At 36.0% G+C, this 24,766-nt stretch overlaps 1 protein-coding gene across 5 annotated transcripts in view; it reads right to left on the minus strand.

Annotated features, from left to right (window-relative positions):
- The window catches only part of SDCCAG8 (SHH signaling and ciliogenesis regulator SDCCAG8), a 105,946-nt gene that overhangs the window by 30,244 nt on the left and 50,936 nt on the right, over positions 1-24,766 (minus strand). For 4 of the 5 annotated variants that reach the window (XR_013181434.1, XM_077175770.1, XM_077175766.1 and 1 more), the window contains exons 14-16: positions 17,539-17,666; positions 15,339-15,447; positions 8,493-8,624 (exon numbers count right to left, since the gene is read on the minus strand). Coding sequence is in view for 4 of the 5 variants with exons in the window: in XM_077175770.1 (XP_077031885.1) it covers positions 8,493-8,624; positions 15,339-15,447; positions 17,539-17,666 (369 nt within the window). In the remaining variant the exon portion in view is untranslated. The remainder of the gene's footprint in view (positions 1-8,492; positions 8,625-15,338; positions 15,448-17,538; positions 17,667-24,766) is intronic. The other variant, XM_077175767.1, reaches the window with a different exon arrangement.

Raw genomic sequence — 24,766 nt, forward strand, 5'->3', positions numbered from 1 at the left:
TGGATAGTTAGGGCTGTCCTCCAGAGTTTATACTACATTGGAAAGGCTATTACCCTTTTGGAAAGGTAGAAAACTTTATTCTGTAATTCTGGGTACATTTGAGCCAGTAACTTAAACAAACTCAAGCTAATTTGAATGACCAAGACAGATGTGCTTTTTGGTGCTTTCTCTTGCCATTAAACAACTGTGTTTTTATGTTCAAGACAGCAAAGGAGCACATTGACCCAGCCTGCTCACTTATTTCTCATCTCTGTGGAAAGTGGTGAGGGAGCTGGTCTATAACTACCACCTTGGACCAGAGGTGTTACTACCAGGCACTGAAGGCAAAGTATTTCAAAGAAGATATGCTGGTGGTGAAAGGATAAATTGGTGGATTAACACAATCATGTATGACCACCAGAAGCAAACCTTATTCAAAATTAAAACTCTTGCAGGTGTGTAGCAAATGTAGGAGAATAAAATGGAGTTCCCTGGAAAACAATGGGTGCATTTCTCTCCAGTTATGCACATCTTTTTCAGTGTCAGTTATGATCTGCACAGCAACAAGAATTTCTAGATCTTGCCGAATCAAGGAGAGTCTGGGCTGAGCTGTCAAAGACATCACCTTTATCCACCTCCATTTTAGAGAAATCAAGAATGCTTCGTTAATGCTAAATTAACATTTAAATTTGAAAACCAACAACTGTGCTGACAACAGAAAGTAACAAGAACAGCCTGGAACCTTATGTTGTGCTGTTTTATATCACACATATTTCAGGGCTTTTTACATTCCTAGTAGACAAGAACACAAGCTTACTATTAGTGAGCTGTAGGCTTTGACTCAGTTCATGATGGCATGAATATGAACTATCCCTCTTCTGCTTTGGAGAAGGCAGAATACATTAAAGTAGTAGGGTAGAAGATACTCTCAGAAGTGGACAATTACCAGACTCTTGCAGAGGGGGTGTAAGCCAGAGAGTTGGTAGCTGTTGAGCACAGGAACAAACAAATCTGGCTATTTTCCCACTTAGCTTTTCTTTGAGACATGGACTGATGGAACTTTCCCAGATATCATCTTCCAGTTCCTCAAACAATAAAACTGTGGTGGCCAGCAGTCTTGATGTGCAAAGTGAACACAGACACTGTGACTTCCCCTCTACACCTTCTTCCTCATATTGACTGTATTGCTATGCAATTAAATCAAGTGCAGCATTAACTAATCCTTAAAGAAGGTAATTCAGATAATTATCAGCCCATTAACATGACCTCAAATGCAAAAAAAGGCTGCAACAAATTCAGTAACAAAAGGAATATATAAGGACAGGGAGAGGTAATTGGAACATGAGAAACTGAAACATAAGCTAGATCAAGCAGTTTTGGTCGCATGAATCCTAAACTCTTTGACAGTTCATTTTTTGATTAAGGAAATGCAATAAATCTTACCAACATTAACTTTAGCAAAACATTAAATATCATGCCCATCAGCAATTGTTAACTAAGTTGTTGACAAGTATCTGACTAAAACAAAGAGCACAGCCAAGAGGAACAATTGAAAGGGAAGAAGAATTCTCAGAGAATTTCTTCACATTTAAACAGATTTTTGAATATTTTGAATTATGACTCAGCACAAAAAAGGAGGAGTAGGCTGATAAATTTAAGAGATGTTATCAGCTTTGAGAAAGTCTGGGATACTGCACAGAAAGAAAGAGATGACTCAGAAGATTGAAACAGCAGACACAGGATGAAAGTCTTACACTATATATTCAATGTGTTCTCAGTTCATAGTAAAAGTCTTTGCAGAAAACTTGAATTTACTTGGGAGAAAGAGGTCCTGGATGCACTTCTTAGCGTAGCTGTCAAAAAGGCAAATATGACTGTAGGATTCATCAGTCAACAAATTTCTAGTAAATATCTCAATTCTATATATACAAATATACAAATATATTCAAATGTCCCCATCCAAGACCCAAGAGAGTTTTGACTGCCCATATTTAAAAAAGATCTACAATCAGAACACCAAGATGATGAAGAGCTTATTGCAAAAAGAAGAACAAGGAGGAAGACTTTGCTTACAAGCAGAGGTAGGAATGAATAGACACACCCATGTCTACAATTACCAGTGGTAATTGCATTACCAGTGCAGATTCTTTTGTAGAACTGCTTGTCCCAATTTTGGCTCAAAGACAAGAAGGTACAAATGAAACAGAGATTAATTCAGACCAAAAATAAGAAGGATCCCAATGAAAAGATCAGTGGAATAAGTTGTCCAAATTGGAACGGTGAGGCCTACAAAGGAGCTCAATACATTCTCAAAGAAATATATGTGTGTATAAACTATATATAGGTACATATATTTTAGATGCACACACTTGGAAACAGATGAACACAGTACTCTGTGACCTAGAATACATCGTACAGAACGTTATTAAGTTCCCTAAATATCTCTCTGGAAATTGGGTAGGATATTCCCCTCTGCTTCTTATTTGCTTCTTAAAGCTGAGAACTTATTTGCACACAATTTTGCAGCATTTCATTAAAATCTTGTATTTCACCCTTTGTATACTTCAATTTTTCTAACAAATAAGAAAATTTTTGCTTTGAATGTCTAGTGTTTATGTAGTTGGGGAATAAATCCTTAAAAACAGTCTTTGGGGTCTTATAAACTTACATAACTTATTAACTATTTTGGATGGGAATAATACACATATAAAAGCATAAATAATAGATGTATTTATACCACACTATATACATACACCTATTTAAACTGAGAAAGGGAAAAAATAGTTAAAAAGATATATAGTAAATAGACAAATGGTGAACAACAGAATAGGGAGGGAGACATTCTGAACATGCAATTTCTATTCCAGAGAATTTGAACTGTGAGCAAACACCCCAGTATTAAACAAGACTCTGGCAGGATTTGCAATTTATATATGTGTTTTAAGTGTATACACAATAGCCATTAATTATTTCCTAATAGCAGGTCTCTGGAGTACACATTTCTCAATCTAAAATATGAGTCTATTAAATAGTAATAAAATAATTAAGTAACAGTGACAACCCCACTGGCTGGACAGAGCTGAGAGTTTTATCTGTCTGCACCGCAGTGCTGAAACACTGTGACCACAAAGCTTTTTACAAACTCCTTGCATGAAGGGCTGCACAAACAATTATGTATCTCCAATTGCTACAGCCATCCTGTTACAGCACAACCACGCCAAAGATACATGGTGTGAGTAATGATGCTCAGGAAAAAGGGCAGCACACTGCTCTTTAGACATTGAAACAATGTGAGTTTCTCTATACCTTTAATATCAAAAGTTCTATGGACACCAGCTATGTTAATCTCTATTTTCAATTTAAAAATGAATGCACTTTAAACTAAAAAGCCACAAATAGTGCATTTTAATTGATGATTGCATTGCTAAACAGATGATTGGTCTAATAAAATATAGGAACAATTACCTCATTGTCACTTTAAAAAATATACTAATCTATTGGTTAGATAAGGAAGACAATGTATTTAACTGAGAATGAACTGGACTGGAAGAAAATAAAGGTCTTTCAGGTAATGACATAACCTAAATTCATCCATCCATCATTGTTTCTTGCAAACACATACACACAAAAAAGTACTTCAGTTTTAAGGAGAAAATGTAAAATTTCAAATGCAACTTGATTGCTCCAGTTATCAATTAATAATTTTAATGAGTAGTTCTACTGAAGATTTGATAAGAAATCTGGAATTTCTATTCAGCACTGTAATAGTGACAGCAAACTAGCTATTGTGATTTTACATAGCAGATATTTGAAAATGCTGGTGTATTCTCTCTAGATATGTCTTAATTCCCATAGATATGAGCTCTCTTAAGCATACACGATCTTGCATATACTACCACTTAGTAACAAAACAAAACAAAAAAAAAATTAATGGTGGAAAATAGCCTTTACAATCTTTGTCAAACTGAGTATCACATTTTCACTCGAGTGGTCTGTTTAAAGATCCATTTTAGCTACCCTTCCAGATAAGCTTATCCACAAGAATCCTATATTTGCCATAGGTAGAAAACAAATATAATTTGTCACATGTTGTGCCATACAGACATTTCTGCACAGTTGCTGCACCACACTAGAATGTCTGAAGGGGAAGACACCCCAGGTAGTTGGCTGCAGACACATCTCAGCAACATGGCACGTAGTTCCAATTTGACACATAGAGTCTTTATAAATCCAATGTCTATGAAGTCAAACAAATCTCCTTCTTATTTATAGTAACAGGCGAGAGCAGATCTCTGCCGTCTTGTTACACAGATGGTTGTAACATTTTTATAGTTAACTTACAACCACTGATGCCTAAGGAATAGACACACATCTGCCCCAAACTGCCAGTCCTGTAGGCTCTTCTTTTTAACTTTAGCTAGCAAAAATACAGTTGAAATACGTCTAACAGTGTCACCTCCAAAAAGCTACCACAACAAAAAGCCCCACACAGATTTGCATTAGATGTATTATTGTTGTTAATGTTATACAGATCGGATATTGATCACACACATTACAGCAAAAATTACAGTAATATGAACCATAACCACAAGATCTGAGAGAAAATTCATAGCCCCAAATTCCATATGCTGAACTTTAGAAAAATGTTTGGAAAGAAACTCATTAGAAGATTCTAAATTTATGTTTTATTAAAAAGATTTAAAAATAGTCTTATATTTCATATAAACTACTGTCCAAATGATTTTCTTTTCTTTAACTGCTTCATAAAAAGTAAAGGCATGTCTGGCTCATCTTGAAAAAAGGAAAGAAATTTCCTAGGATTTTCTTTTCCTGCTTGAAGGTCTTCAACAGGAAGCATACATGGAAAAGAGCTAAGCTATATTTCATTAAATGCCTCTCATTTTAGATACTGGCTGTCCACAGAAGCAATCCTCTAAATAGCTGAGTTACAATCAAATACTTGTTTTACAAGAAGAACAGATGAAGAAAAGTAAAGCCATAATTGAACCTTGTAACTGTAAGAGCTGTCAATTAAGTTCAGTGAAAGTTCAAACAGCCTGATGAAATCCTGACCCATGGCAGCTTGGGCAAATAATACTTATTCATATATATATTCGAACAATAATAGATCTAGGCAGGTTCTTGTCTTTTTCTTCTTGCTCTTCAAATTGGAAGAGAAAAGAGCTTGTGAGAAAGTGGATCTGCATTTACATAACTGGTCTAACTACAGAGGTGAAAATGCACACCTGGGAATTCAGTTTGAAAACAGATTAAGGAAAGAATGAACCAACTTTATACATACAGTTAGCCAATTCATCTGGCTTTGAATTTTCCTTCATCTGGTATCTATTCAAATTATGTAATATGGAGCACCAAAAAAAAACCCCAAAAGATAGAAACCTTTTAGTTTTGCTTCATACTCTTTTTATTCTTGGCTAGTTTCTACCTTTACAGCTGCCTTATAAGAAATTCTATACTTTCTGTTATCTGCTAATTTCTACTATGAACACAAATCTACAGAATGGGGATTTGAAGAATTTAATAAGACAGTTTGCTTTGAGGTTAAAAATTTATAAAAATGGACTCTGCTACGTAACAGACAAGAATTTCAGCAAGATTCATATCCAGGAAGATACACATGATGACCAGCTCCACTTGGACTCATATCACCTTAGTCCTGCAAACCATACATCCTTCAATTCAAGTTTGCCTCAGTAACATGTGACAAGTGTATAATTTAGGATGGACATCTACTTCTTTTAATGCCATATTTCACTGAGTAAAAGCACACCAAAAGGGCTGGGTATTTCCATTACACTGAAAAGGCTGATTCCATACCCTTTTTAATGACTGGCACTTAAAGTAATCTCTTTCTTAGAAATTTGCTCATTTAATTTTGGACTATATTCATTTGCATCACACAGAGGTAGGAATGGCACTAAAACACTTTTCTTGTTCAGTTTCAGGAGTGCAACTATTATGATTGCCAAAGCATTTTTGCTCCAAAAGAAATTCTGATCATTTAGGTATTGTTTCTTCCACAAAACCGTTATATCAGGGCCTGTCATGCTGTCCCTGGATAAAACAAGTATGGAGAGTGATATCTTCTCAAGCAAATATCACAATACCCCATTTTTAAAATGCAAATGTTAGGTTCCAAGTTTAGCCAAAATCATTTTAATAAGAGAGATTTTCTGAAGCTCCAGAATAACAGCAGCTAGAAAATTAGGTCAGAATGCACTTTGTGGGACTGTGTTGCAAAACAGCCACTGCTATTTGTAGCTGCCATGTGTATATAAAGGAGAATACAAAGGTGAAACAAATGTGTTAAGAAGTAACTATCATCAACAGTATTTTGCTGAGATTATTAGGACCTAAGTGATGGATGAAAATCTGAAGCAAAATACATTATTATTATTTGTTGTTCTGCTTTTACTAAATAGTAAAGTCAGATATCTATTTTCAAAATCAGAAGAGAAAAATCACTATTTTTATTTAGTGGAAATCCTTCAACATAAATATATCCAACTAGGAGATTTATTTGTTGGAGTAGTTATTCCTTCTTCTTTCTTCACCTAGATTGTAAACTTCATGACCAATTTACAGCATTTGGGAATTAATCCTGAAAATCAACTACAGTTTTCACATGGAAAATTAAAACTAGATTGCACTGATTTTTTTAAAGCTGTGTAGAGTATCAGCCTTGTCACTTATTAGTTGGAATTTAAATTAATAGAATACAAGATGACAATTAAAAATATGTTAAAAGAGCCATCTCTTAAAATGCTGGTAAAGTATATTGTTCATGTTTAGAACACCTAATAATCTCTGCCATATTTACATATTCTAAAATATTAAATAAGACAAATGCTATTACTGCCCTGTTTTCTCTGTTGTCTGCAAAACAGCAGCAGAAGGTAAGGCATTGCCTGCAGCATGACCACTCTGCTTTCAAACCACTTTTGTGTTCTGGATTAATGCTTTCAGTCTTTTCTACTGTATAATCATTTCTGCTGCAGCAGAGAATGAGCAACATTTTCCAGTAGATCTATCTTATTTATAAAAATAGATAGAGGAAAGGTTACCCTAAAAACTTGCAAAGCACTTTTAAATTCTACTAGATACTCATAATCTACAGAAGAGCAGCTAGGAGAAAAAAGAGGGGGAAAAATTTTTTCTCCTGAAAATAACCTCAAATCCTCAGTCCTGCATATGATGAGAATCCACCATAACTAAAGAAATCAAAAGGGAGGTGAGATAAATGGAAAGATTGTGTGGTTACACAGATTAGGGACACAGTTGCAGCGTTTTGAATTTCTCTGTTCTCTGAGCTATAAATGATGATGACAGTCCAAGGTTACAGAAGAACAGGATGAGGTACAGACAGAAATCTGAAAGGGAAGAGGAAAGAAGCGGTTCTGCATGACTGAAATGAACACATGAAGTGCTTGCAAGAAACAAGATTATAGACAGAGAATAAAGAGATGGCAGTAAAAAAAAATTAAAAAATCAATACTTTAAAGAAATTAGCATAGAGGACTGGCTGCTTTAATACTTGCAAGCTCTGCTCCTCTCAGGTGGTCAATGATGAAAAAAAGCAAAAAGAACTTTTCCCAGTAAGGCTGTCTAGTCCAAATAAAGTTAAACTGCATTTTGCCTTTGACTACAGACAAGATGTAGCTTGGATGAGTGGATTTGCAGAGTTACCTCTCAGCCTTCTCTTTACTTCATCCTCTACCTCCACAAGCATGTCAAAACTACCTCCAGTGCCTGTTACACTTAATGTGGAGTGGAAAGCAGAACAAGAAAGCATACATGAACTTTCTGGAACCAAAAGGAAAAGATTCCACAGTGATCTTTGAGGAAGTCTAATCCATATCACAGCACAAGCCATTATCAGTCTGGATACTCTGGCCAGAACAGTCAATTGATATTGGTGAAAATATTTCACACTAGCCTTGCTGCAGCTGCTCCCAGCTCATCCTGAGGAAGTCACTGCTTCTCTGAAAGGCTAGTGGTGCCTGGAAATGGGATTTCTCTGGTTACTGAGATTTTCAGTAAAATTTGTCTGTTTGTAAAAATGATGGTAAATCCCAAAAATACAACTATTACATGGCATAATGGAACACACATCTGTACTCTATATTCACATCACTGAATAACCTCTTCCCTCCTTCCTTCCCAGCTCCCTCCTCCCTTTTTTTTTTAAATGGTAAGACTATTCATACAAGTTAGAGCAGAGAACAGCCGAAGCAACCCACACACATATGTACTAGGTTTAAATTCTTTGGAAGACTATGTTGTTCAAGTTTTCCTTTTATTTATCCAAAATGGCACAAGCAAAAGATGTTAAAAAAAACAACTTGACAGAATGGTTGGGGAGGGAGAAGGAGTGGTCATTTCATAAGGAAAGAATATTACTTTCATACAACCTCGTGTCATTTTTATGTTTACACAACACGACTGGTACAGTTGAGCATATCACATACTGACAGATTAACAGGACCTCCTACCTTGACTTCATTCTCTCATGCATTCTCCCATGCTGGATACATTGTTGGTCCAATTCATCATTCCGTTTCTGCATCTTCTCCAATCTGCCATGAAGATACTCTTTTTCCTGACTAAGCTGGTTGACTTCAGATCTACAGAAGTAAAAGAAAGCGATGATGGATGTTGTCAGATTTCATCCTGCAGTGTGCCATCAATATGTGGCTTCAGCATTTATAAAATTTCATACATTTATATGTAGTGCATAAACAAGATATTACTAGAACTTACAGAAACAAAATGCTGTTTCAGATAATCTCAAGACAAAAGAATATGATACTGGTGGGTATCTTCTAAATATGCCACTGGCAATCACTCAATTATAGGTTGGCTATGCTAAATTCAGCCTAATTTAAACAGGCATGCCATTTGGCATTATGCATCTATGTTAAATAAGATCAATAAATGTAAATTCATACTTGTTAAGCAAGAATTTGGCTAACATTTTGAAAAGACATTTTAACTTCTTTATTAGCAAAAACTAACATTTCATTTTAAAAAACAGCTACTAAAACCTTGTTCAACCTTTACTCCGTTTTATAGGTTGAACTCTCAACAGTTCACAGGTTGAACTCTCAATAGTGGTACTGTTTTAGAAACTTTAGTAACCTCCTGTGTCTAAAATAACATTGCACAGATTAAAAAGACATCAACAACAAAACCCCCATAAACCCCTCCCCCCCAAAAAACACTCACTCCCAATAAAAACCCAAAGCCTCACTAAGAGGAAAATTAACTAAACTTTCAGAAACAAGGGACAAATCATACAGGCACACACTAATCTACATAAAACTCAGCACAGCCTTTAAGAATATTAGTCACTTCTAAGCAATTCTTATTCTTCACGGGTGAGCAGAGACACCAGATCCATGAATGACCCGGGACTGCTACTTGCTACATCTCTAACCATCAGCCCATGGAGAAACAGGCATGAGCTGTTTCTTAATATCAGGAAAAGACCTCAGATTAAATAGTGATAAAATATACATTATGCACTTGTACAATTTTAACTCTTTGGAAAAGGTTAATGAGAACATGTCAGAATCTGCTATACCATCAGAAAGTACGAATCAAAAGCAAGCAAATTTGATTTATGGCATCTGCCACTCCATATCTCAAGGTTAAAAAGCTTCAGATATATCTTTAAATCATAATCTTAAATATGCTGCAATTACAGCAGAAATACTTTACCTTCCTGGCTGTTACAGAATGCAACAACAACTGACATTCTGAAAAATACAACAAAATGCAGGGAGGAAGGAATACTCCTCCTTCAAAAACATGTTGTTACATTGACAAGTCAAATCTAGAAATGACAACATGATCTTTTCATGTTTAAATAGAGAACAATGCATGGTATCATCTGTGAATCTAAAAGAATTTAGCAAAGGAAACTTTGGACCGAGACTGTATGTAATGGAATTTAGATTGAGAGTTACAGCTCTGTTAAGGAAGATCACACACAAATACATCAGAATTTGTAGAATTGTGCTGATAGATTTGCACATCAAACTTCAGTGCACAGGAGTTTCCTGGCTGGATACGTAATAGTGAGCAGGATGGTATAGGAAGGTAGCAGAAACTGAATTTTTCCACCGACCATTTTACAGAAATACTAGTAACATAAATGTCAGCATTAACAAAGCACTGCCAGCTGGACCAACTGTTATCACACAATGTGAATGCAGTCTGTACTTGATACTGATACTGTAAGACAGACAACCAGCAGATAAAAGCAAAGTTTCACTGCAGAGAAGCTCAAAGAGACCTGACACGGGACTAAATTCAATTCTGTATTCTTTTTTTGCCAGCAAAATTCAGCAACAGCATTTGCCATGTAGGAATACTGTAAATTATCACATTTGTTGGGTTTCCCAACTGGGAGATCCTGTTTCTTTTTCTGTATTTATATGTGACTGTCTCATTCATGGAAACAGCAGAAGCAACTTTCAAGGTGATGAAATTCTTCAAGTTTTACAAGGACTTATTAATCTCCATTACACTTGAAGGTGCCTAAAGTCTTTCTGGAAAGATCAAGTAATTCAAATCAACCAAAACCAAAACACTACTGAAATCATAATTAATGAAACCAAAGTAAGTAATGAATTAATTAAAATCATGAGTATCATAATCGCCAGTCTCTAAAATAGAGCTCTAAATGCCTGATGCTTTGAAGCACATTATGAGTGTTGTCTTCTCCTAAAACATCTTTTGTAATTACAGTTAAACAGAAAAAAAAAATTATAATTATGACATTACTTATACAATGTCCTTTCCATGTAACTAAGAGTCTGACCACCAAGACTCAAGTATTTAATGACACTGAAGTTTTGAAGGACAGCACGTTTGAAGGACAGAATGGTTAGGTCCATGTTAAAAGGTTCAGAGTGTTAGCATTAGAGAGAACACCAGTCCAATACAATACTGCATACCAAGAATCTTCCATTGTCACTTCTCAATGATTCCCTCTGCATCTTTAAACACACCTTTCATTCACCTCAGTTTCCAAAGATTAAGATAAGACAGCTAATTCTATGTGATATTTAAGTAACTTCACACATTGCTGGGTTAAATAAAAACCCCAAATCCACCATAATTGTATTAAGCCTGATAACAGTACTGAATGCTATAGCACATTTATACAGGAATAGAAATTCCACTCAGCCAGAGGCAGGACCACTCCTATGTAAATGCTTCTGAACAACTCTGCTCCCAAGGTATCACAGCAGGAAAAGAGAGGGGGTAAGTGTCAAAGCATGCAGTGCTGAACTTCAGAGAGAGTTCACTCACAATGCTGGGGACAGAGGCAAATTAGAGAAATCTGTGCAATAATCACTGTGTCTGATGCATCCTGCACAACTAAAGGACACAGCATGGATGTGCTGATGTTGTTCCATCTGAGCTACTCTGGGTCCAACAGTCTGAGCTGTGGTGGACTCAGTAGAAACTGAAGCATTTGGAGTGCTGCCACTGGAGCTGAACTCAGCAGGAAGGGGCACCTCTGCAGACTCAGGCTGGCCCTACAAGTCAGGCAGTCACGGAGATGTGTGTGCTTCTGAGATCTGATACACTCAAATGACCTGTATGAAATCACTGTTATTTTGAAACTGCACAGAGCAAAGCTACAACATCACATGAAAATGTAAAATGCATGCTTGTAATTGGATGCATAATAGATTTTGCCAAGTCTCATTTACTTGTTACTATATCAAATATAATTGATGGGGGCAGAAGCAACGACAGAAACAAAACCCCCTCAATACTTCTGGATCCATTTAACTACCTCACCTTCTATTTAAAAACCACTTTAAGGTTTTATCTACCATCTTTGCTGGAAGAATCTTGGAAAAAAACCCAAACAGGTTAGCCTCCAAACCACTTAAATACTAAAGCAAAAAAAAAAAGGTGAAAATGTTAAATAGTCAAAATTCAAAGTCAATCTTAGAATATCTTTAGGATGAGCTGATTTTTGAAAATAAGGTGGCAATGCTGCATTTACTCCTCTGAACTAGCTTTTTAATTTCAGTGCTTTTTAAACACTGCTTTTTCCTGCTCTTAAAACCAATTGTTTACTTGCACAGAAATTAAACACATGCTCTAAAATATTTTCTGCTGATGCAGTATTGTTGCATCTAATTTTAATGGCTAAATCTTCAGACAGACTGTTCCCCATCTTCATACAGCTACCTTCAACAAACATTTCACTCCTGGTATTGAGTGCAATGACTGCAGTCAACCAAACAGGCAGAAAAATAGTTCAGCCGGGTATGTGTTCTTTACTTCAATTAAACTCACACAGTTGGATGCCTACTGTTGCCAAACCAGTAATATAATTTATACATTATAGTCCAAACAGTAAAACTACACTAAAAGTCATTTAACAATATTTATAACACCATAAAATACAGTGTTAAAATATATGAACTGCAATATGTACCAAAATTATAAAATTTGTTTCTCATCATCAGTGATTAAAACCAGGATCATTGCTCTAGCTTCAATACTCACAACCCTGGTGACAGATTAGAATTCAAATCTTAATGATCAATTTACAATTAACAAGATAGAAGTGAAACAAATTAAACCAACCATTATATATAACGAGACCCAATGGACTCCCATTGTTCCCCTTAATTACAAAACGCAAATCACAAATACACAGTGGGTAGTGTTAAGCATTAATCTACAACCTAGAAACTCAGACAGTGACAATCAGAGGGAAAAAAAGAACAAAACAAGAGAGAAACAGAGAAGAAATCAACAAAGGACTATATTTTTATCCATGCCTATGCATACGAAAACCTTCACAGACACTATCTTGTTTCTGCACAGCTTGAGGGGTTTATAATTCGTCTGACATTGTCTTTCTGACACCTCTCTGTGTAGGGACTAGCTCAAAAAATGGTTCCAGCTTACATGTAAACACAAAAACTTCAGTTTAGATTTCTCAGAAAACCTGCATGAAATATAAAAATATATGTGCCATTCAGATAATTCAGCTGATATTGTAGAAATACATAGTTGTCACAGATAAATTTGAAATGTCTTTTGTTACAAATGGGTACTTCCTATTAAACGAAATAAAATTAAAAAAAACTTACTATTACAACTGTTATTAAAAGAGCTTGAGTGTTCTACCAATTAAATAACGGTATTGCTAGCACACAGGTATATCTTAAACCCATGGAAAATAAGGCACAAAGATTCCAGAAGTACAGCAAGAAAATACACATCCAGATCCAAAATTCAATTTATGGTAATGTCAAAAATATGGAAAAAAATGGAAAATATTTTCTGTGAAAATAGGGCACACTGTTGCTTTGTGATCTGCCTTTATTAATGCACATAAGAACTAAGTTATAAAATCTTCCCCAAATTATTGCTTTTTTGCAGAAGACAAAACTACAGCATTCTGTACCATAATGTGGTCTTACACAACAGTCAGTGACAATGAGCTGAAGATTGCCTTTTGGAGAGGTGCTACTGAGGGATATGTGCCCATCATGCACTTAGAACTTGGCTAAAATAATTTTCTGCATCTGATCTCCTGATCACATCACTTTGTGAAGCCATCTATATTAGTCTGTCATTTTCCACCACCTCCAGTTCCACCTTGCTGTTCTCATTTTTACCTTCTATTTTTTTGCCTCTACCTATTTCTCTATCCCTGTAACTGATTGCAGCAGCTCCCACTCCAATGAAGGAAAGCTCAAGCTATTTTAGGACCACTTCTCAGAACCACTTTCATGCATTCTTCCTTACAGTTTCTTGTGTAAAAAATACCACTTCCTGGAGATGCAAGAGGGCTCCTTTTCCCATTTTCAGGTCCTTGACATAGTCAGCTAATGCTGCTAGGTGGAGAAACACTTGGCAATCTCTAGTATTTATTTTCAGAGAATAATGTGTTTTCACAGTATGTTTTCTGTCTTTCCTTCATCCTTTACAGTTACTAGTCTGTGACTGTGAGCTCTAGCAACAAAGTCTGTGTGCTTTTTTATTGCTGGAATAATAATATGATTTGAATCCATTTAGATTTTGCGTTACTTTAGGAGAAGAGCTCTTTTTCAGAGGAAAAATTCTCTTTGCTTCTCTCTCAAGTACCCCTCACAACACTTGCATGGGAATATTGCTTACAGTCCCTCAAGTTTCTCATTTCTTCCCCAAACACTCTGGATGTGATTCATCTCCAAACTTCAGACACTTAACAGCTAGTCAACACTTTATATTCAGTGGGAAGTAGGATAGGCAGTGGAGGCAGTACCCATGGGAAACATAAATTTTATTTATTACAGACATATATATGTGTGTGTGTCTGTCATCTACTTAAATTCTCCTTTGACCATTCCTGGGAAGAGGGTACTGGGGTAAATGAGCTCTCTCCCTGAGTGAGTTGTGCCTCTTCTACATTACCTCATGGACGATTAAATCCACCCAGAAGAAGAATCCTGTCTTGAAAACCAATTTTACCTATGCTGAGTGGTTTCCTCACTTCCCATCGGCCATGAGATGAATACTAGCCTTAATTACCAAATTCACTTTGCATGCAATTTACAGAAGATACAGAATGCCAACTCTCCACTGAAGTCCAGTTTACTACTCTAAATATGAACCCCCAAAAAGTTTCAACAGATACTATTTTTACACTTAAAAACGTAAAATCAAATTATTTCTGCTAAAGAATTACAAAATTCATGTTTTCTTTAGAAGATAGTTCTGTCTTACAGAACTTTTCAATAGATACCTCCATAGCTTTGTATTTCCTTAAATTATTATTACTTCCAGGTGTTGCTCTCTTCCTCAGTTTTTAATGGCTTTGAACTTAGATCTACTATTGATTGATAAAAAGCAGCAGCAGAATCAGAGCATCAATGACAAGCAATTTTGATGACAATTATTTTATAGACAATATCCAGCGTGTAGTGTACTGCTGTAAAAAGAGTACTAGAGTAAATAAATAAAATTACAACAGTTTGAGATCATTGAATCTTTAGCATCTTTCATATAACTTCAGATAAACTTGAATTGTAGCTTTTTAAACAATTTTCTACCCTTCATATTAAGACTATGAACACAAGGAAGAAAATACTATGCAATTTTTACATTGGAATTGTCCAAGAAATTTGAATTAATAGTTAGAAACAAAATCTTAAGAGGCATATTATACTGAATTTTTAAGGGGCATATATTACTTTGATATGATATGTAATACCTAGGACAAAATGAAAAATAATAAATATTAAAATACAAATAAAAATATAAAGAAGCATGTCCTAGTAATAAAAGGGTCAGGTTAACAAAAATATACTAACCTGTATTTTTCTGACATTTGTTCCAACTTCTTTGCCAATACAAAACATTCTTCCTTTAATTTTGCTATGAATGTATTCTGGGAGGTCAGCAATGAATCCAGTTCTTCTACTAGAAAACATAAAATTATGATACTATAAAATTACAATTATATAAATTTATAGATAACATGGAAAAAAATTTATATATTCTTAATTTCTTTCTTCCAGTTCATTCTAGTTTTGAAATGTTTTTTAAACTTCAGCTACTTGGACATCATCACTTACCAAATTAAGGCTCTATGTCAGAATTAGCTGAAGTGTTAAAGCAATGTTGCCACTGAATCTGGTCTTGTAAGAGAAGAATCACTGTGAAGACTAGATATCTAATCTGGTGGGCTTGCTTTTTAGCTAGAAGTTCACTGACATTTCTAGGAGGAATAAAATTGGCAAGCCATGCTTTAGCAGACTTTTCTTTGCTCAACTGGTGCAGAGGATACACCAGCAACCCAAATGCTCACACTGTAGACTCATTTCAGTATCTCCTTAAAACAGCAGTTCTTTTATTTACTGTGTCCTGAGCTTACCATGAATAATGTAATTTTTTATTCTTAAATGAAAAGATTTAGACTTACTGCCCAGTGACAGTTGAAATGAAACCATTTCATAAAGTAATTTTCAGTTACGATCAGTTTGGACTGCACCAAAACTCACGACCTAGAATCCAGGTATCTTTGTTCTTTCAAAAGAGAGATACTGCAAAATGATCTTTCTTGATTTCTGCTTTTAAAATTGGTGAAAGCATAACCACTCTTGCCCAAATTCCTTGTATGTGTGTAGGGTCATAATAAACAAGGTTTTCTTTATATACATTATAAATTACTATAATTTTCAACTCCCTCTAATTCTACTAGAGATGTATAAAAACAGATCCAGACATAATATTGTTTCATTTTTGTATAGTGGGACAATTTATGCACCAGAAAGGTAAATTACATTTCTCTTGTGCAAAATTACACATGGTCATATGCAGATGTGCTGGCAAAAGGAGGAAAAAATGATTCTGAGAGCTTCTTTTCGTCTCCTACAGTGTAGGCAGCAGCCATAATGTAGCTGTTTGCATTCCCTGAACACATGAAAAGGTCCTCTAGTACTGTGGTAATACTAAAAAAGGCAGAAAATTGAAAAGCATGCCTGCTACCTTACGTATTATCCAACACCCTTTATAATTAATATATGTTGTGTAGTTTTCCTGAAAGTATTGCATGACTGGTTGGTAAATATGGTATTTTGTAAACACATAAATATATCATGTTCTTTAACAGCTGAAACTCCTCCTACTTTCCATGCTCATGGGTTACAGATTTCATCTCTTAAAAATTCCTTTTTTTTGTTTATTTATAATATGCACCTCTATTAATGTTGTTGGCATAGTACTTCATAATACAAAAAGCTCTTTTTTGTTTGTTTGGAAAACCCATTTTACTTCCAGATTAAAGTTAGATGTTATTGATGGGCTAAGTCAATGCAATGAAGTCTCTTATTATGAGAACCTGAAGTATGCAAGGGATTAAACATCTTTCTTCTAGACTGAGGATGTGGGGGAGGCACATGGTAATGCTAAAAATGTTTGAGGCTGCAAAGATTAAATAAAGGAACATATCAATTTGGAGCCAGTGAATTACATCCAGCTGCGACAGTGAATTAAGAACCGATTAATGGCTAAAGCTTTTCTCCAGTTTGGATGCCGAAGCAAACTCATTAAGCTTTTAGAGTAGCTATAATGTGTGTACTGTGGGAACTGTTCAATGCTATTCAGGAGACTTTAACTGTAAGCTCAGAGCATTTCCCGCAGAGCTTCTGATGCTATTTTCTTTATATAACATGTGTGCCTGAAAATCCAGCCAAAAACAAGCCCTTTGTTTTTCTACTTTGTTGTGGTCTCTCTCAGCTTTACGTTTCTTGAACACAGGTAAATAAACTCATAATCCAGATGGTGCAGCAGATGTGAGAGCAGCACTCTGAAATCAACAGACAGTGGGCAATACTTTCCATTTTCTCTTTTAAACGCTAACTAATATGTAATTCGGAATCTCCGGTGTAGTTAGCATCTGCTCCCTTCGGCCAGCCAAAGGTTACAGGTGTTCCTGATGTCATTTCACAGTAAGGCGTGGGCCTGGCTTGTGAGTGAGTGCCCAGGCTCTAATCTTTCCCTACCACCTACCAGTTTTCTCATGCTGGGCCTCCATTTGCTGCATCTTCTGTGTCAGCTCCTGCTCTCTTTGCTGGGCCTGAAGGGCTCGGGCCTTTGCTTCATTGCTAATGCTGTGCTGAATGTTCTCTTTCTCCAGTCTACAAAAAAAAAAAAACAAATAGGAAATAAAGAAAAATAAAAATCATATAGTGAAGAGGATAAATTAAAAGGGTAAAGCAGAACATTCAAATAAGAATAATAAAAATCTGGTCAAGCTTTTCACATTAAACATTCTCCTCCTCCTTCAGGTTATACAAACTGACCTTTCTCTTACAATGTCAAACATTCTCCAGTGACTAGCAGAAAATGGATAAAAAGTATGATCTATTTCCTGAGAGAAAATTTGCTCTGCAGACAAAAATAGGATTTTATTTTTAAAAATTTTAATCACGACCTCTTTTTTTATAAGGAAGCTTACCAACATTCACTTTGCACGGCACATATTATTTGCATTTTCTTTTAAATGCTATTTGTTTAATTCTGCAGTGAAGCTTAGGGACCTGACCCCGAGATGGACTGGTTCCCAGTGAATCAGCAGGAGATAAGTCAATGGGAGCGATTGCCACAGTGCTCGTGATACAGCTACTCTGAAAGCTTAATGAGTTTTCTTGAGCAACCAAACAAGTTTTAACTATTAATTTATGTAAATAGGATATGAATGCATCCATGACAATAGAGTAGACTGCTAGCACCACACAGGCCCATCCCCTTGTGGTTCTGCTCACTGGGGGGTTGTACAGAAAGGTCTAAAGCCCAGTACTATTATTGAAGTATGCAGGCAAGAGAGCAATTTACTTGACCAGATACGCAAGATGGGGCAATCCACTCCCGAGGCAAAACAAATGCTAGACTACCACACTCCATTGAAGCATTTTATTTAATGTAAGCCAAGCAAAAAGAGCATGGAAAATAAAACCCCAAAAAGATATATGCATGTAAATTAGAAAAGATCCTGAACTGCAAATTCAGATCTAGACTTTCCCAAAGGTTGTGAATATTTATCTGGTGCACATTGGGATCCACATTTAAAACGTCAGTAAGTCCACACATACAAGGATTGATTTCTAGATTTCAAATGATGTGAGCAAACACCTTTCTACTGAAATGACATTTAATAGCTTGGGATAGGCTTCTAAAAAGTCTTATAAACATGTTTTATTCTAGGGATATTACCTATTTCAGAGGACTACAAAACAGAACACGGGCACAGATCATGTAAGGATAAAGCCACATCTCATGTGGTTGCTACACTTAACCTTTGGATTGGTGCCTAATAACCCACCCGAGATATTGCAATATCTCAGCATGACACACACAATGTTAAATCTTCTCTCTCAAATTTACCCCAAAGCAATACAAATGGTGGGTCACATTACACTAATTCCTGGTCCTGATGTTTCAAGCCCTACCTTAGGCAAAACTCCCTTGGAAATCACAGGCAGTTTCTTCTGAGGGAAGACAGCAAATACGTTTAGATAGCAAAAATATTAGAGCGTTAAGGAAACAAAGCACATTTTTAAAGGAAATTTCATATCTTGAATAGCACTTTATCACATCACTCTCAGAATTGCTTTGTAATCATATTGGGGCTATCATAAGGAGTGATGCTCCCATCATTTTTAAGTGTAAGCTCCAAATATGGAAAGCATTACTAAGAATATTTTTCCCACATTTGCTGGAAACCAGTCTGTGCAAACCCCTTTATTTTACAAATGATTTTATCTTCAGAGAGTTGTTATAGCATTGGATTGCTAAAAAAACTAAAGGAAAAAAAAGCCACCAGCACCTCTAACATTCCTCTGATGCTTTCAGCTGAAGAAAGTGTCAGTAGCACACTATTTTATTTAATAGTTCTCATGTGAGATGGCTTTGTGCAGTTGGGTGCTGTGCAGTCATCTGGCACACAGCTGGCTGGCTGGCCTTCTGCTGGGGGTAACCTTCAGCGTGCAGCAAGCTACCAAGGCAAACTTGTGAAGGTCCATTCCTCACTGCTAGGGCCCCTCCTGATGATCTCATGTAAACCAGCAAGTTCAAAATAAATGGAGAATCTACTGCCCCCAGAAACACTCTCCTGTGTAGGGGACCCATCCAAAAGAGACACTGACCTGTGCCACTTACTGCACAGAGCAAGCTAGCAGGAGCTCAGAAACCATGGATGTGTAGTGAGTGCCCTGCGGCTGAAGTGTGTATGGGGTGGTTGAAGATGAATTTGTACAGCAGATAAAAGCTCAGTTGTAAAATTAGGAAAACAAGTAATTCTTACACAGAAGAGCAGCTTCTTGGGACTTAAAACATTTTGGAATTAAAGCACATCCAATGCCACACAGAGCAATTTCTGAGGTGCTTAGAACTGCTCAGGAGCAAAAAAAAAAATAAATATCCTGGAGCCAAATCTGTCTAAATGGAGTGGCATGTCCTTTATCTATACCTTGACTTGAACCTGCTCTCTAAGTTCAATCTCTCTGCCCTCCAACTGAAAATTTCCTCAATACATATATGGAGAGAAAAAAAGAAAGTATAACACATGCAGAAGGCAGCCCAAGAGATTTTAGGATCTATTGGTAACTCTCCTGCTACAACCAACAAATACTGGAGGAGTTCTAGAAGCTTTGACACTGTCTGTCCAATTGCAATTTCTCAAATCAATTATTTCACAATTCAGAGTAAAAGAAAATCCATGGACTGTATAGAGAAGGAAGCAGTCCTTAGTCCCTCCAGCATTAGTGCGAAGACGTCAGAGGTCTCCTCCTACAAAAACTTCAGAATTTCTTATATTCATTAATGGAAAGCACAGAGGCAATGAAAGGCAAAGCTACAACTGACTAATTTTGATGACACAGGTAATATCTGAATCAAAAATGACAGCTAAAGATTAATTGTTCCAGAAATTAAAAAAACTTAATCTATAGAGTTCAAATATAGGAGATGAGTGGTTTAAGTGAGCCAGCCTATTCTCTACTCAAATTCAAACACTAGCTCTACTGAGTGCAAAACACTAAACACACTAAAATGCACATGTGATTGGTCACAACACTGATCAATTTTACCAAAGCAGACACATGGAACTCACGGAAACTTCCACTTCTGTGCAACAAAGTCAGGAGCAACCAAAGACTCAATCGTGGAGAAAGCTCAAGCTCTCTCCTTGAGCCTTGTTCTGAAGCACAGGTTTTCCACAGTGATTTTAGCTCTAAACTCCTGTTTTAAGCCTGCATTGGGGCTGTCAAGAGCCATAGTTAAGTCACTTAACTGGTTTGCACAACTCAATGAACTCGATATTGGTTTGCAGTGCATGAAAGTTATGCTTTTCAAATGTTCCTGACAAAACAAAAGGCGCTGTATACTGTAGCTTATAGCACAGGAAGAAGAAAATTGCCATCTCTGTCAAACTTTAAAAAAATCCTTGCTGCAACTGAAAGTGAAAAATTCAAAGTGAAAATTCACTTTGATCTCAAAGCTAACATGAAGGAATGCTGACTGAATTTGAGGCATCAAACTCAATTTTAAAGAAACAAATAAAACTCCAAACCAAAATCACCCCCCAAATCAAAACACCTTTCTCACCACTAACAAACAAAAATTGGATCACAGATCCATTTACAAGAGAAGTCCACTCTCTGCCAAAGGGTTTTGCAGTAAAGAAAAGGGAAGCATGTAAAGACTAGTGACATAAAAGTCGTATTTGACATAACTAAAAGTTCATCTATTTTTGACTAGAAAAAAACAGAACTTGGATTGACAAAAGTTTGAATCGCACTATGCAGTTCAATAGTATGTATTTCTGAAGGAGTCTTTTCAGTTTGGTAACAGTAAAAATACAAAAAATAAAAAAGCAGGATGATTCTTAATGTAAAATTAGGCCTAATGTAGAATTAGACTGGAGGCTGCCAGTATTTCTTCTGGCAAAGCAACTACAATTTGAAGCAACCATGCTTCCTATATTGACTATTTGATTTTTCCATGAGATCAACATGTGGCATTTTTAAAAAAGCTAATGGATCCATTAGTAAGGACTATGAACTTAACTGGACAAATTAAAATACTCTAGCAATTATCTCAGTTCAGTGATACACAAGAGGTTATCATAGCATTATTTTTGACATCTTCATTTCATATTAACGACAGTTCAAAATATAACAATAAAACATTTTAGCTTTCATATATGCTTGTTTTAACCTGAACTTCATAAACCATTAAGGAGCAGCCAGCATTTAGTGTTCCACATGCTTGAGCTATCCGAACTAGCAAGACTTGTCTAAATGATGACCAGTCCTGGAACTCTGCACCCACACTCAGACTTGGGCAGCAGGAGGACCAGTCAAGCCTAACACTGATGCTTTTACCACATGCCTCAGTGGTCCAGAACAGACCTCTTTCCTAAGTAACACGTAGCAAAGTGGGCCAGCACTGTGAGCCACTGCACAACAAATTACCTCAGAAGAGACAAAGGACTCAGCTGAAGGCTCCTGTAGCTCTTTCAGAGGAAATGAGCTTTCTCTCCCAGTATTTTTGAAAATAAATGTATAGCAGAAGATTCTCTACCAAACTGGAAAAGTTTTGAGGAGTTACCCAAGCATTTTATTCCCAGTACCTTTAGTAAAATCTTGCATGAAGTCACTCAAATCAATTAAAACTCTTGAAAGTAGGACTTGAAAGACTACATGTATTAGAAGCCCTAAAGACCAAATAACTTTGGGTTCAAAGGTTCAGCAGTGTTTAATGCAGTCTGCCTTGCAAACTTTCCACAATACAGGTCTAGTGGACTGTCCATTACAAGCAGCTTTCTGAATCACCTTCTCATAGGCTCTTTTATCTTATTATTTCAGCTGCAAGTGTCAAAAGAAGAATAGAAAATTACAGCAATCCTTGCTCTTCTCTCAGGCTATAGGAGGAGAAAAACTCAACCAAACAAACCACACATTCATGATAAAAAGGAAAAAAAAGTATAAAAGCTGAAACAAGATGTCACAATACCTGACTTATTCTCTAAGGGGACATATGAGAAAATTTTTGCTATCTCTAACTTTATTACCAGACACTATTCAAAACTCACAATGATAAAGGTCATAAGAGATGGTATACAAAATAAGATCACACTTCAAAAACTTCTTTCCTCTGTATTTTTAATGTATCTTTGTATGTATGTCATACACAGAAGAATAAGGGCTCATTTTTTATTTTTTCAGGTTAGCAGACAAGTCTAAAGGTTGGGCTGCAAACATGGAAAAAACGTCCAATTTACCAAGAAGTCATTCTCCCCAGGAATAGTATTAAATAATTCTCTATATTAATGTAAAACTTCTACAACTCCTTTCAGACCAGCCTTTCAATTTAACAGCACTGCAGTACCCCATTCAGCTATTTATAAAAGAGAATGTGTTTACTGAGTTTTATCATACGCTATCCAATCTTAGTATTTTCAAACATTTAAGTAAGAAAATGCAACACAGTAAGACCTGTAATTCTGCAGGTAAACAGGTACATGCTGGTTTTAAATGCAGCTATGATTCAAAATTATTGCTTTCCACACCTTCTAAATTGACAGAGTTCTAGAACATCAACTCAGTAAGAAGGCTCAGGGTCACAAGATTTCTCCCTTTCCTTTAAATCAGCCTTCCAGCAACCTTTGTTTAGCATTGACTGTTTTGGTTATCTTCTTTTGTGAGGCCTATGAATTTTCATCTAATAGGACCTTGTTAATAGCTATGGTTGCTCTGAATGAGGACTTAGCTGGACAGTGTTTAGTGGTTTCCTCTTATTAAACACTGTAGATTTTTTTTGCCATCTGAATTTTTGTAATAAAGGTTTTGATTTTTTCAGTGCTCGTGTGGATTGGATTTTATGGCTCTTGGTGTTTTTAAAAGGCAAAAGAAAGGCATGAAATGAATGTTCTTATTGCAAAAAATAATTTAAAACATACATATGAGTGCATGCTTCCTCAAGAATTATGTAGAAGTATCTTTTAAAAGCATGATCAGGTCATTTCTTTAAACCTTTCCAAGGAGCTGAAAAATTGCCCTTCCTGTATCCCATTGAGGGAATTACCCACTGAGTTGCTCTTTTTGTCAGTTTCTGGGAGCTGACTGGATGCTGATTCTGGAGTTGGCTGCCAGGTCTTCTCAGCAGAAAGCTCAAGTTTCTGGAAACTGCCCCAGCCAGCACACTGTGTTTGGTGAGCTTCAGTAAAATCTATATTTGCATGGTCAAATTTTGAAGAAACACAGCTATTAAATTAACTGGTGAATTTGAAGGACTGCATCATTTCTCAGGATACATGTGGGCCTATTCTTGAGAACTGAGGCTCAAAAAAACCCAACCAAACAAACAAAACTTAAATCTTGTTTTGGGTATTAGTTGAGAAATACAGAGTTTCCTAAAATAATGATATGTCAGGGCTTTCTTCTCATAACCATGAGAAGCAATGAGAACCATGAGAAGCATTAAATGCAATTAGAAAAGTAATGTAAAGGTCAAGGGGTGAAAAATTCAGCATTCAAATTGATCCAGCGCTTCAAATATAGTTCTAAGAAGTTCGAAGGTGCAACAGAAATAACTTGAAACTAGAAATACATTTAAAATATGTAAATGAAACGAAATGAAATTTCACTACCCTACTTGAGATGAAAGACTGGAAAAAACAGCTCTTCCAGACTGCTACTACTGTTTCATAAAAACACTTCAAATAATAAGAAACACTTTTGGGGGGGCAATAAAAGAAAAGGTTAAGCTCTACACAGATTTCCAACCTCATCAAGAGACTAACTACAATTAGTTGACAAATTAACTTGAAACAATTTTCCCCAAAACGCAGGTAACTTGTCACTTATATCCCCATTCCCAGAGTTCAAGCAATAAGAATTTAAATTTTGCTGAAACAGAAGTCAGTGCATATGACTTTCTTGTACCCACTGATTTTTTTCCCCATATCTCTCTATTTAGGATGCAGCCACACCACTGGAACTACTTTATAACTTCTATATGTATTTCCACTTTATATAATAACAAGAAGTCTACAGATTCAGTCCAAAATTTCCACTTTGCCCTTTAAGCCTTACTGAGGCATCAGGAGAAACTATACATTAACGGCTGCATGTGAAAAAAATTCCTACTCTTGCTCGCCATACTTGAAATGTTCTTAGATGTTATTACAACTAACTGGAGGTATTAGTAGGCATGAGAGAGATGAAAATCTAGGACC

This window comes from Agelaius phoeniceus, chromosome 3 (assembly GCF_051311805.1).
Source record: "Agelaius phoeniceus isolate bAgePho1 chromosome 3, bAgePho1.hap1, whole genome shotgun sequence".
NCBI classification, from domain to species: Eukaryota; Metazoa; Chordata; class Aves; order Passeriformes; family Icteridae; genus Agelaius; species Agelaius phoeniceus.